This window comes from Lycium ferocissimum, chromosome 9 (genome assembly GCF_029784015.1).
Source record: "Lycium ferocissimum isolate CSIRO_LF1 chromosome 9, AGI_CSIRO_Lferr_CH_V1, whole genome shotgun sequence".
In the NCBI taxonomy this organism is placed as follows: Eukaryota; Viridiplantae; Streptophyta; class Magnoliopsida; order Solanales; family Solanaceae; genus Lycium; species Lycium ferocissimum.
In genome coordinates, this window is record NC_081350.1 from 50,413,718 (window position 1) to 50,429,046 (window position 15,329).

Genomic DNA, 15,329 nt, shown 5'->3' on the forward strand with positions numbered 1-15,329 from the left:
ACCACTGAACGTTTTGCAGTGGAAAATCAGTGGGAAAATATAGATTTTTTAGTAGTGTTCTTTACTCATTTGGATCAAGTTTTAACTGAAAAATGCTACCTGCCAAAGTGGCAATATATATATATATATATATATATATATATATATATATATATATTTTCCATTGTGACATTGTTATGCTAATTTTAAATTGGTTCCCTTACTAATGTACGCTCTTAAAAAATTGCGCAGCAAAAGGTCGTTATTAGGCTATCCATGGATGGGAATGACAAGAAGTCGCGGTCCAAGGCTTTCAAGATTGCTGTTTCTCAGCCAGGGACATGTCTCATTTCAGCTTAATTTCCATCCAATAGGATTCACATACTCTCTCCTTTTCATTTTATGTGATACAGTTAGGAATACAAAGGTAAAACTGATCATTTTTTTTTTTTGGTGTGAATTTGAACATAAAATCTTCAATTTTTTCGTAAAAAAAGTACAATTTTGAAAACTACATAGAAAGTACCATAAATAATACTCCCTCCGTTCACTTTTACTTGTCGACTTTTGACTTTGCACGCTGTTTAAGAAATAATAAATAAAGTGTGTATTTTATCATGATGCCCATATTAATTAGTATATAATGGTATTGGTTTTGAAAAATGATTTGGAATGAGTAATTAAAGTTAAGGTAAAACAGGAAAAAAAGATTTGTCTTATCTTGATATGTGAAAAATAACAAGTAAAAATGAAAATCTATTTTAGAAATAGTGGACAAGTAAAAGTGAACGGAGGGAGTACTTCCTCCGTCCCGATTTATGTGATATAGTTTGACTAGGCACGGAGTTTAAGAAAAATGGTCTAAAACAAGTCATAGATATTTGTGTGGTTGTAAATCATTTCATTAAGGGTAAAAGGGGAAGGAAGTTTTAAGTTAAATTATATTTAAATATAGAAATGTATCATTTTTTTGGGACACATTAAAAAGAAACATAAATTGGGACAGAATGAATACATTAATGATTCAAAATATTAAAGAAGTATTTGAAAATAAACATGGTCAAAGCAAAACTCATTTGGCTCTCCAAATAATAGCAGTGTCATAAAAAGTAATAGAAGGAGTAAAAATCTTTTTGTGACGAATTCAGAATTTAAACACTGTAGATTCTAAGTTGAGGGAGTGGGTTCTAAAATCAGAATTTTAACTACATATACATATATACTGTGGTCATTCATGCACGTGTGCATACGTATGATTCAACCCCGAAACACTAAATTATGTCAGATGTGTGATCTCCATGAGTGGAGCTATGTAGAGTCCACGACGTTCAATTGAATCGCTTTCATCGAAAAATTAATACTGTGCAAAAAGGATAAAAAAGAGCTTTTTTATTTCTTATATATAAACTGTTGAATCCCCTTAATATAAGGGGAGATTCCAGTGTAGTCACAAATTAAGTGGTTCAGATTATTTTTGATCATAGATTCAAATCGTAAACATGACATTCTAGTACTTTCTGAACCCTCCTACCATAAATTCCTGACGCCACCATTAGTCAACTCATTGTTAAACTGGCACTGGAAAACTAGTAAATACTTATGCAACGAAAAAAGGTTGTGATAAGAAACACTCATTTTTCAACGCTCTTGCTAGGAGTAAATGATAATCTTCGGAACTCATATTAATTTTTGTAAACGATAATGTTCGGAACTCATATTAATTTTTCTATGTCCTCTATATAGGTGTGGAATCAGCAGCTATGCAAGGGGGAGAACACAACCAGTTAGAAGTGGAGGAGGAGCAGATTGATGCGGTTGTGCTAACCAAATTGCTTAGGAAGACATTGAAGCAAGCAGAGTTGTTAAGTGTTGGCCCTGTTGACAAGAAAGACGGTGACAAAAAAGAGGGTCCAAAGATGGAATTAGTTCCCATAATGCAATGGCCATCCTATAATAATTACCCCTATTATGTTGTACCTCAATATCAATTTTATGAAGTTAGAGAGCTTTATCAAGGAGGCTGTTCCATTATGTGAATTCGCAACGACATATATGATTTTACATAAGCAGTGTCAGGTTATTGTCGCAGCTCAACTAATATATGAGTCTAGATTTGAGGTTATGTTTTTTTTTTATATAAGACTTCACTTCCATTTCAAACTAATATTCACATTATTTTCAAGTAGTATCACACTATTTTGAGTGTAAACATAAAAATATTATGTACATATATGAAACAGACTGCCCTCCTTTTTGCATAGAGAAATATTGAAAAGGCTCGATAAAGCAGCACCATTGTAACTCTATGAGATTAATAGTACTGGTGAATCATCATTCAGCAATTTTGTTTCTTTCTTGAATTTAATTCCTCTTCTTTCGGAATGGATATTTTGACATCAACATGTAGTTTCACAAGTAAACAGGGGATGTTAGCTAAACTTGAAAAAAAGGTAGTGAAATTGACTTGCAATATTACTTGAGATATATTGTCTAAGTTCATTATTTTTATGTACTAATGATGAATAATATCCTAAACTTTAGTATTATATGCAGTAATCACGATGAATTGAATCCTAAATAAATAAATTCAATTATTGATTTTAATTTTTAAAGATATTTTTTAAAAATAAATTATAACGACCACATCATTAAATATGTACCGGAAATTATATTTTAGGCTAAAATGACTATGGAGGCCAATTACCCAAAATTGAGTGACTATAGCGGCCACTTACCCAAAGTTGAGTGATTTTCGGAAGACAAAACAAAGTTGAGTGACTATAGAGGTCATTTACCCAAAGTTGAGTGACTTTTGGAAGATAAAACAAAGTTGAGTGACTATGATGGCCAATTACCCAAAGTTGAGTGATCATATGAGCTTTTAACTCACAAGATGCCCAACGCCATTGGACTGCCTAAGTTATTAACTTGTTCCTTTTTTTTCTCTTAACAGTTAATGGGAGAAAGATAGAAGTTCTGCAGCTATTTCTGTTTGTAATGATGAATATTAGTATTAAATAAATAAATTTTCCTTTTCAAACCTTAAAAAAAAAAAAAAAAAAAAAAAAAACAAAGGAGAAAGAAGATTACTTCATTCGAACTTGTGAAACTGCAGTTTAAATTGTAGTAATGGACAACAATTTTTCTCTTGACAAATGACAAGTAACTTGACTGACTGCAGATGATTTTATGGCATCACTGAATACACTAATAGAAGATTCCAGGGATCTTAACATTTTTAGTCCGATAGTTAAAAAAATTTCACCCGCTTAGTCTTAACCGTTTGTAGCGGTCGTCACTGTATACCGAGTGTATAACAAAGGTATAATAAGTGTATCATAATTGTATAATGCATATACACTAGTTATACGCATATTATGTGGTGATTATACTAGCTAAAATTTGTAAAAAGAAATATTAAGACTATTTTCATAATAATCTTTGTTGGGTTGGTGCGTAGTGTAAAAATCCTAAGATTCTAAGCAATTCTTTCCGACAAGAGCTTAAGTTTATGCATCGTCAATGTATAATTTTCTTTTACAGCAACATGTTAAATTGATCGACGACATAATAGGTACCTAGCAAGTCTGATATGGTAAATTAAAAAGTAAAGTAGCTACCTACTACATATAGCCAGTTAATTTGCATTGATAGCGTAAAAAATTTCAGATTGTCAAATGTCAATATAGTGTATGTATAACTTAAATCTTTATATAACTAGTTCTAATTTATGTGACACTCTGTATTTTTAGTAAGTTCCAAAAAGAATGACACCTTTCTATATTTAGTAAGAATTCAGCTTTAAATTTACTTTTTTACCCTTAATGAAATGATTTCTAGCCACACAAATTTCTATGGCTTGTTTTACACCACAAATTTCAAAAGTCTTTCTTTATTTTTTAAACTTCGTGTCCAGTCAAGCATCCTCGTATAAAATGAAATGGAGCAAGTATAAATCGAAGCACTTGTGCAAAAGAAAAGGGAGACTTAGGTAAACCTGTCTTTTGGTATGGATAGCCATGGAAACAAGTTGCTTGAGCAAGAAAAGGGGAAATGCATCATGACCAGTCCAATTGGTATTCATGGGTCTGCCTGTCTCCTCTGGTACCAACTAGGAAGAGTGTCAATCTTTGACAATGCTGTTCTTAGTTGGCATCCAGGGAGCCAGGCAGAACAATTTTTCTTGAATTGGATCAAACATTTTCTTGCTTTATTCCTGCAAATCCCAAACAAAAAATGTAATGTTAGCAAGTGTCACTATTAGAAGAGAAAGAAATTAAGCAATATTACATCAAATTAATATATCTGTCTTTTCGAGTTTTTAAACATCCTTTAAGAAAAATAGTTGATAGCCTTAATTATAGTAATAGTATTTGACTAAACTATCATTTATTGTCTATTAAACGTCTCGTTTAATTGACACTCTACTAATTGAAGTGGTAAGGGTCAATTCTAGAACAAAAGGGTAATACAGTTTGACAAATAACAAATAATATGGGCGGACTACATCTTTTTAACCTTACTAAAGATATGGGGAAAAATGTATGAATGTAGCTCACTTACTCGTTTATTTCCAGTTTAAAAAAGAAAAGGTGACTTGATGGTGTATCTTACATTAAAGGTGTATATAATTTTTACTCAAATTTAAATAGAGTACATAATCGTTACGAAATGAGGAGACCCTCGCCTTTACCTTATTTTGTAGCTCTTCCCACACTCTACTTCTCTCGTTATCACTAGACTTTGCATATCTCGATAAGTGGATGAGAGAGAATATAGCAACTCAGTGAATGATTTCTAGGAAGGGCTTTGCGAAATACTTAAAGGTCTAAAGAGAAGGCAAGACAACACAAAATCCAAGCATAAGGGTCGAAGACAAGCCCTTTTAGGCAGCAGACGGCAGATATGGCTACAAAACGCAATGGTGATGAATATAATTTAATGTATATATGGTGATAAAACCAAACAAGTCGTGTGTTGTTTTGTGTAATTTTAGGAAATTTGGACTTTTGCTTTGTTAAAAATTTACCTCACTACTCCCATCATGATTAACTTAAGAATTTTTCTTAGTATATAGTTTTATTTAAATATAATTGGTGTTACAAATTTATCCTTTGGTGCTATTGCTTATTGGATAGTATTAGTCTGTTAGGAGTCCGCGATTTCAAGTAAAGACAAAAAATAAAAATGAACCAAACTAGTGCAAAAAAAAAAAAAAATTCCATTAATAAGTATTCACGCACGAATTTACCTCGAGCGCGACCAGCGCAAAATTTCACTTTGTCTTTTCACGCACGAAATTCGTGCGTGGAATGAGAACCATAAATCACCGTCTTCTCCCACCGTATCGCGACATCTCCCCCCCCACCCGCCATTAACCCCATTTTTCATGGTCCCACCCCTTTAAAACTATAATGTTATTTTTCAATCCAAAACTCAATATTCTTGGTATATTGACAGGAGAACAAGTTTCTAAGGCTTAGATTTCGAATAGAGCGGCGTGATAACACATTTCAAAAACTCAAAAAAAGCTTCAATCTAGGTATTTCACTACAAATTTTCTATTACATTGTTAAATATATTATTACCCTAAGCATGGTCATTGTATAACTGTGGTGGATTACTCGTTTTGCTTTTTTTTTTTTTTTGCGTTTTTTGGGCAGTCCGTGCACTGTTGGGACTGCCCATTTTTTCATTTTTTTTTAATTTGTTTATCTATTGTTAATTAATTAATTATTTATTGCTTGTTTATTTAGTATTTGTTAATTAATGGATTAGCGACTTAAGTATTTATTAATTGTTAGACTAGCTATTTCAATTGTTAGACTGGCTAATTATTTATTTTGTTTTGTTAAGCCAATTGTTTATTTGTTAATAATTTCTTAATTGTTTCATTAGTTAATTAATTTATTTATTTTGTTAAATATACGATAATAATTTATTAATTTTTTGATTAGTTACTTAATTGTTTATTTATTAAATATATGATAATAACTTGTTAATTATTTGATTTGTTAGTTATTTGTTTATTTATTAATTATTTATACTAATTGTATCCTAACTAATTGTTAATTATTTAACTCATCTTTATATTTTAGGAATGAAAACCCTTAGTTTAGGATTCATAACCCGTAGCTTAGGATTGAAAACCCTTAATATAATTTTCTATAAAAGATTACGTAACTAATATTACTTGTTAATAATTTATTTAAAATACGTAAAACATGGGTCACACAATCTTTAATAAAATTTTCGATAAAAGATTACATAACTAATACTAATACTAATACTACTTGTTAATGATTTATTTAAAATGCGTAAAATAGATGGATCCACCGCCTCTTGATCAGGCCCTTCGGGACCGAGATATCAGTGTCTTGAAATTCTCGAGCATAGGTCGCAACATATACGGACATCCGACCCGGCCCGAGTCTCGGGTTCGCACCCGTTGTGGACTCGGCATGGGAGATCTTAGTCGCTCGCCCCCCACATCACTCGTCCCGGATATACTACGTCCGGGGCGGTATCTACCCCAAGGCCGAAGTTGGTCGGGTACGAGACGATAGGTCGCTAGTGACAAGATTGATTGAGAGGTGGCGACCTAGACGCACGCGTTTCATCTCCCGCACGGTGCTACCATTACCCTTCGTGATGTGGAGGTCATTTATGAAATTTCTGGGTTGATGGACGCCCATTGTATATTGAGAGCCTCCGTGCTGCCGCCTTACCGAGACGAGTTGATTAGGCTCACCGGTTTCGGCTTCCGGGATGGTCGTATTTCCCGCCGAGTCGGCTTTGTTGTCGGCCCTTTATGCTCGCACTCTCGCGCTCGCGGACATGCGCATCCGTTGGAGAGGACACGCCTCGGTGATGTTGATCGACGGCGCGTCTATACCTACTCACTACAGCGGGGCCATCACTATTCCCGAACACTTCGGGTTCGCATCCACTGGGCCGTGATCGGGGTGGCTTGGAAGCGTGATACACCCGCGATCTGGGTGGCCTACATTGCGATTCGACGACACCGTATTCGAGACTGTTTGATATGGCACCATCTGCATCACCTCGCCGCGAGGGCCGCTGGGGAGCCCTCTCACCAGGGGCGTCTCGGAGGCCGTCGACACGCGGGTTTGACTTTGCAACAAAGTAAAGTAATTTATTAATTATTTGTTTATTTCGGGTTCATTTTACAATAAATCAAATCTAAATTATTTATATATTATTTCGGGTTCATTGTTCCACGCCCGCGGGTCACGGATGCGACCACATCCGGAGACTACCTCATATTCACCACCCCACCCATCTCGAGAACTGCGAGACCCGTCTCGGAGCCTACTGCGCGCCCGCTAGTACACACAGTTCTATTAAATAAATAACGTTAATGTATTCAATATAAATAATGAATGGTACTAATTATTATATACTTTTCGGGTTAATCCCCGGCGCACAGGTGGCGACTCCCGACGAGGTAGAGGTCGAGACACCGAGACCTAACTCGGCCACGAGGGTTCGAGTGTGCCGAAGCCGGGATCGCATCCCAAGAAAAGCACGTTCTGGTTAAAGGGATCACGAATTCGGTCGAAGAAGATGATGATCATGAGTTGGACGCGGTTATTAAGAGGAAAAAGCTACCCGAGACGATACGAGCCGGTGGGGATGGCGAGCCTTAGGCCTAGGATAGTCTCGGGCATACTACATGGGGACCCATCCTCGATAGTATATACATTAGTGTTGTAAAATTTATCGTAAATAATATATATTTTTTGCATATTTTTTTTCACTTTCACGAACAAATTGGTGTGCGTGAAAGGGTTAAATATGTTTGTCTTTCACCTGATTTAGGTTTGGTGTAAGTTTTTGAACTTTCACGCACGGGGATTTGTGCGTGAAGTGCAAAACCTATTTACCCTTTCATGTATGACCTGCGTGAAAGTGAAAGTGTACACACTTTTTTTACACACTTTCACGCGCAGATTTTAGGGTTTAGGTTGAAGTTGTTCCAGCACGCATGATTTTGTGCGTGAAAGTGTAATAATACGACTTTGCACTTTCACGCGCAAAATGCGTGCGTGGAAGTGCAACAACCCAACCCTTCAGGTACAAGCTGCATTATTTGCGTGTTTTGTATTGCGCACCAAATTTCGCGAAACACACACTTGTGATATGGAAGAAAATCGAGCAGATCATTATAATTTAGATACAAACATGATTGCTCAAGTGTTACTTAAAGACATTGCCGAAACGCCAGGTAACTTATCCTACCTAGACATTATATGTCTTATATCAATTGAAAGATTATTACTAAAAGTTGTTTGTTTAAATTTGTGCGGGTTCCCATTCAAAGATTGTATTCCGAAACGTTCAATAGTATATAGTAAAACTATAAGCAACAAAAGGGATTTCTCGGCGTAGACGCGCTTTTGAGATGGTTTTGGAAATTGGCATACTTTTCGATCGGGCCGAGGTATGTGCGCAGCTACAACATTTTAATCCCGGTACCGGTGTAGAAAGGCGACTTATAGAGGGTAAAATCTTCAACTTCGTATTTTGACATTCAAACCAATGGATTGATGGTTTTGCTCATCGTCGACCGATGATATCCATAGATGGTACGCATGTATATGAATTGCACTACGACATCAAGCCGCTAATTGCAATAGGAATGGATGCCAATGGGTCAATATTTCTCTTGCTTTCGCAATTACCGCTAACGAGAGCAACGACACATGGGGGATCTTTTTGACCCATTTGAAAACTCATGTTATTAAGGATCGTACTTCGCACATCGTCTTTGTCGATCGTCGTAAAGGCATATTACCATAATATGGATAATTTAATGGGTGGCGGCCTCCCTTTGTTTACCATCGATATTGTTTAAGGCAACTTTGGCGAATTGCAATCAACGTTTCACAATGGCACTCTAAACAAATTGATGTGGGGGGTTGCGATGGAGCATCAACAATAAAATGGGGTCGCAAAAATGGATCCGATCGAGGTGGTGAGTGAACCCGCATACGTTTGGTTGATGAAGCTCGATGTTGAAAAATGGACGCCTAAATGTCGATGGAGAGAAAAGATGGGGCATGCTCACAACAAAAGTGGAGAGTCTTTCAATGGCTTGTCGAAATGTAACTGAGGACTACTGTCACCGCAATGGTGAGAATGACTTTTAAACAAGTGGTGGAGAGCGATTTTTGTTTTTTAGGACAAGAGCAAAGCGGAGAGCGATATTAGCCGACGGCGGGACATGGATGCCAAAGCCCTTCAAAACTATGGAGCATTATAGACAAAAAAAATGTGAGCGTCGCCAAATGGCCAAGTATGACCTAATTCAACATGTGTATGAAGTTAGGACGGGTTATTATAACGGTAAGGGTGGAAACGTGCATACCGTTTATGAGGCAACAAGAATATGCACTTGTGGTAAGTGGCAAACGTACCACATGCCGTGTTCTCATGCTGTGAAGTGCTTGAGAGAATAGAAAAAAACGGTAACAAATTATAATGAGCGGGGAATACAAGGTCCAAAAGTTACCTTAGAGCATATTAAGCCAATTCCACCCGCTTAGTAATGAAGCTTATTGGCCAAACGAGCCGTTTTCGATGGTTGCTAACAGGATTACATTAGAAAATTGGGCATTAACTCACGGAGTCGTAGACCCAATCAAATGGATGTTAGTGAAAGAACTTACTCTCGCAAGTGCTCTATATGTAAGCAATATGGCCATGACAAGCGTTCGTGTGGGCAACAAAGTAGTATTGTAGTACAAGCACGTCTAGAAGTAATAAAGCCTCCTAGAACTTGGATTGTATTGTTATTGTAATTGTAATTTATTATTGTATTGCTTTGAATTAGTATTGTAATTAAATGGAATGAATTATTTTTTAATTAGTATAAACCTCTCGTATTGGATGAATTATTATTAAAACACTTAAATCAAAACCCTATAAATATTACAAGTTTCAAAACTTGCTTCGGCACTTTAGAACCCCTAAAACGACGATCCTAACGTTTAGGTGGACTTGATGTAATGAGCCGACATTATTGTACGCAAAAAAGATATTAAGTTTTATATAAAATATTGATATTTTAGAATTTTTGAAATATAACTAATCTTTGCCCAAAGTATAAAAAACGTGTTTGGAAAGGAACGCAAAAAAAAAACAAACATTCGCGCCATATTTAAGTCGTGAAAGGGAAAGGCCAAAGTGAAATTTTGCACTTTGGTTTTTTTTACCTACGAAAATTGCGCGTGAATACTATTAATGAATTTTTTTTTTTCGCACTAATAGTGGTTCAACTTTTTATTTTTTTTGTCTTTTAAAATTAGCGGATTAGATTCGTCTGTTAGCATGACTTTGACAAGGCCAAAGCCACCGCACGGGACAAATCCAGACTTGGTTAGGGCGTTTGACGGATACTTTCATGTGCACTAATCATTAATTTAACATTGCACTTAAGCTACTGTAGTTTTGTGTAACTCTTAGTCGAGTTTAACTTCTACGGACGTGAACTTATGACCTCACCGCAAAATTAAGTATTTTATGTAAATATTTTATAAAATTAATCTATTATTATCTGTTTGCCCCTATGCTCCAAAAAGATCGAATGGTACACTTGGTTAAATATTAAGTTATTTACCGAGAGGAACATGAATTATTTAATTCCCACTTAATACTTATTTTTCCCATTTATTTAGTAGTGTATTCATGTTATATAAATCCTAAATCCGCCTCTAATATGAATAACAGTGAATAATAAGTGAAATTAATAATCTCAAAGTAAGACAGATATCATGTACTACGAATATGTTAAATACAATAATTCTGTAAATAATTTTTTACACTGTCAATCTCAAAGTAATTTTTTATTAGGAAATTGTACAATGCTTTTTTTTGCCAAAAAGTGCCAAATTTACCACTGTACTTTTAAAAAAAGATTTATATTTACTCCTAGTAACTTATACTATTAACCCGTATCCTCACCGTTAATAAAATATTCGCTCTTACCCCCACCCCTAACGGACTGCCAACTGTGTCATTGCCACCTAAAATTCTAGTCACAATTTTTCATTAATTTACAACTGAATTAAATTGACCCGCCCTACAAATAAAACCCGACCCATTTACCCACCAAATTAAACCCCAAAATTCATTTCTCCAACCTTGTTCATCTCGTTCCTCCATCCATTGACACACCATCTCCAAATCCCATAAACAACATTAGAAAAAGAATCATTGAACCATTAAGAAACACAAGAAAAAAAGAAAAAAAAAGATCACACGAGAAAGACAAAATCCAACTACTCCCATTTTTTTCCCCAGCCGAATCGGAGACCGTCCGCAGCCTCAAACGCCAACAGTGTCGAGAGGCCTAATTGTAATTGTGCTGTTTTCATTTTCCTATATCTTAGACCTAATTGTCTTACCTAAATATATACTTATGTTAAATCAAATGGAAAATTAGAAAGATTGGCATTGCTATGGTGGTCTTGTGTGTTATGATGGTAGAAATAAGATGTTTGTCAAAAGGTGTGAAAGAAGTTTAAGGGGTTTTCATGGCTGAATTTTGGAGTTACTGTGGAGCTTAGTAGCTTATGTTGCCATGGTGTTTCAATAGAGGAAGGAGACGAAGAAGATAAATGTGTCGGGTTTTATTTGCGGAGCGGGTCAATTTAATTCAGTGATAAATTAATGAAAAATTGTGATTAGAATTTTAGGTGATAATTTTTAATGAGGTGTCAATGACATAAAGATGGATGTAAGGGCGAATATTTTATTAACTGTTCCCATGTGGTGGCTCACTTTCCTTGTTTTCTCTAAGAAAAAAAAAAAGTGCTTTTTGGAAGATTATCTTCTTCTTTTGCCCTTTTCTGTTTTAATTTTTACTCTTTCTTCTTTTTCTTTTCAAACATAAAAATAAAATATTAACTAACTATCTTTAGATTAGTAAAATATAGAAAAATTAAAATAATTAGTCTACAACAAGAAATAATTAAGAAAAATACTAAAGTCACTAGCTTATTTATTAATTTTTTTTTTCTAAATCTAAATTAATAGAAAATATATTTTAATAATATTTTTCTCTTTTGCAAATGAATATAAAACTTATTTCTAAAATATGAATATTTTTTTTGTAACTTTTTTACAAAAATTAACTTGCTAAAAATAATATAAAATTAAAATATCAAAATCAAGCTTAAACTCTATTTGTTGTATTTTTATATATATATATATAAAAATTCTTTTGAAGAAATGAACATGTCCTCTATGGTAGTCTATCAGTATATGATATATACCATGAGAGTATCATAAAAGATTGGGTTGTTTTACTGAAGGAATGAATTAGTCCTCCATGATACCCGATATGTACCATGTGGATATCATAGAGGATTGAGTTGTGTTTTTCTCGAAAGAATTCTGTTATATCCTATCAATATATGATATGTACCATATGGGTATCATAGAGGATTGAGTAGTGTTTTTCTTGAACAAATGAACCAATCTCTGTGATACCCTATTAGTATATGATGTATATCATGCCAGTATCATAGACGATTAAGCTCTTTTTTTGAAGAATGAGTCGATCCTCTATGATATCTTATTAGTACATGACATATAATATGGGTCATTCATCTACGATACCCGATTAGTAGATGATATATAACATGTGGATATCATAGAGGATTTGAGTTATGCTTTCCTTGAAGGAATGAACTGATCCTTTATGATAACTGTCAGTGTATGATATATACCATCGGGGTATCATAGAGGACCGAGGAGTGTTTTTCTTGAAAAAAAAAAATGAACCTTCCTACGCATGATACTTTGTCAGTATATGATCATACCGCGAGGGTATCATCGAGGGTAAGGAAGTGTTTTTCTTAAAGAAATGAATTATTCCTCTATGATACCCTATCAGTATATGATATATACCATGGGAGTATCATAGAGGATTGAGGGGTGTTTTTCTTGAAAAAAAAAAAACGAACAAGTCCTCTATGATACTTTAGCAGTATATGATATATATATCATGAGGGTATCATATAGGATTAAGTAGTATTTTTCTTGAAGAAATGAATCATTTTTTCTATGATAACCTGTCCGTATATGATATATACCATGTGGGCATCATAGAGAACTAAATAGTGTTGAAATGAATCTGTCATCTATGATACCCTATCAAAGAGGACGTTTTTTTCTTGAAGGAATAAATCAGTCCTTTGTGATACTTTGTTAATATATGATATATATCATGTAGGTATCATAGAGGATTGAGTTGTGTTTTTCATGAAGGGATGAATCAGTCCTCTATGATACCCTGCCAGTATATGGTATGTACCAAGTTGGTATCATAGAGGACTAAGTGTTTTTCATGAAGAAATGAACTGCCAATATTGTATGATACCCCGTTAGTATATGATATATACTGACAATTATCATAAATAATTATCTTTACAAAGATATATTTCAACTGCTATAATATATTTCAACTACTACTGATTTGATAAACTATATGCTAGAATAATTATTTTTTGAGATATAAAAAAATAAAAAAGATAATATATCAGTTATCCTTTTATTGATATATAAAAAAAAAGACCCAAAAGGTGTGTATAGTTAGATTACGGGAAAAAATAAAGAAAAAAAAAAATAAAAAAATGAAATTAGAAAAGGAGAAAAAGTAAATAAAAATCACAAAAAATTAGAAAAGAATACATAAAATAGCAAAATAAGTAATTTGAATTATATTAGATTATGGAGATTAAAAAAATAAATGAAATTAGAAAAAAAGAAAAAAAAAAAAAGAATGGAGCTAGAAGTAAATATGGAATCAGATTAAGGTGAAAAAGAAAATAAAAAATAGTATGATTTGGGAAAAAATAAATGAATAAAAAAGGAGAAAAAAAAAGAGAAAAAAAGAAAAGAAGATAAGAAGTAGAGAAATAAAAAAGAAAAGAAGAAAAAAGAGACAATTACCTACAAAAGCTACAGTGAGTAGAAAGGGTAAATAGTTTTGGGGGTATGAAAGTAAGGAGGGCAGGGTAGTTATTTAGAATAAGGAGGGCAGGGTAGTTATTTAGAAAATTTACCTTTCATAGCTAACTCTAAGAGTTATTTATGATAATAACTACCTTTTAATTTAATTACATTTTATATCTATAATGCATTTTCAATTTACCCATCATAGCTATACCAAATACATAGAGTTATTCCACTGTATCAATCTTTTCCCTCAACCCCCTCTCTCTCTCTTCTCCCTCAACTCTTTCTCCTTTTTCCCACTCTCTTCTCCCTCGACCAGCTGCCGTCCAACTCCGTCGCTGCCATCAACCACTCCATCTCCCTCCTCCTTCTGGTTCTTCATCATTACAAAAGAGAGAGATAGACGGAGATAGCAAAAACAGAAGGAGAAAAAGCGAGCAGCAGCCCCGACAGAGAAGTCGCCGCCGATCATCTGCTCCGGCGGAGCTCTACTGGAGTCCAACCAAACAACCACCCCTCTCTCTCTCTCTCTCTCTCCCTTCCCTTCTCTCATCACCACCCTCCGCCGTCTCCGCAAATCACCACCGTCAAACCAGACCCATCATCACTTATTACCAAACCAATGCCCCGCACCGCGAATCACCCTAGGGCACCGCCGCCATCCACCGTGATGTGGTGCCATGCAAGCATGTCATATGTTACTGGGGAGACCATGGCAATTTGATGAGGATCACTCGAAATAAATGGAGATCCTAACAAGGGTATTCCTTCGTCTTTAGGGGTAGAAAGCATACTCTTGCAGAGTCTTTGGGGGTAGAAAGCATACTCTTTGCCCATGACACCTATCAGTAGTGAGACTATAATGAATGCGTGAAGCAGCTGCCTAAGAGTGCAAAAAGACGTTAAAAAAGAGTCCTTACTTAGCCAAGAGGATTAAGGGGTAACAAAAGGGAAAGCCAAGATGTACACTTGCCAAATAAAGCAATTAGTTTGAAGGTGTTGATGAAGAGGGCGGCAAATGCATGCACTTGTCAACATGATCATTTTGTGATACTAACGAATCTGCACTTTTCCAGTATTGTTTCTTCTCTTTTGCGGGGAAAAGGTGAGCTATTTCGGGGGACATGCCAAAAAATTCCTCGGGGGTATTGAACATCAAAATTTATTTTGTGCGGGGTCCCAAATTCCCCTAAGGGGTATATGGGTTCCGGGGGAAACAAGGGGAAAGGCAAGGAAAATCTTGGGGGGTTTTCAAAAAAAGTCTTGTCCGTTTTGATCGGTGATTCTTGTTCCAAAAAAAGAAGCACTTGGGGGATATGTAGATTGTAGATCCGCCCAAAAAATCACTAAAGTATCGACATCCC

General features: G+C 34.9%; 1 protein-coding gene across 1 annotated transcript; it reads left to right on the forward strand.

Annotated features, from left to right (window-relative positions):
* The first annotated feature begins 255 nt into the window (after positions 1-255).
* LOC132032031 (uncharacterized) lies at positions 256-2,015 on the forward strand. The gene is made up of 2 exons (XM_059421855.1): positions 256-322; positions 1,723-2,015. The coding sequence occupies exons 1-2, from the start codon at positions 256-258 to the stop codon at positions 2,013-2,015; spliced, it is 360 nt and encodes a 119-aa protein (XP_059277838.1).
* The last annotated feature ends 13,314 nt before the right edge of the window (positions 2,016-15,329 follow it).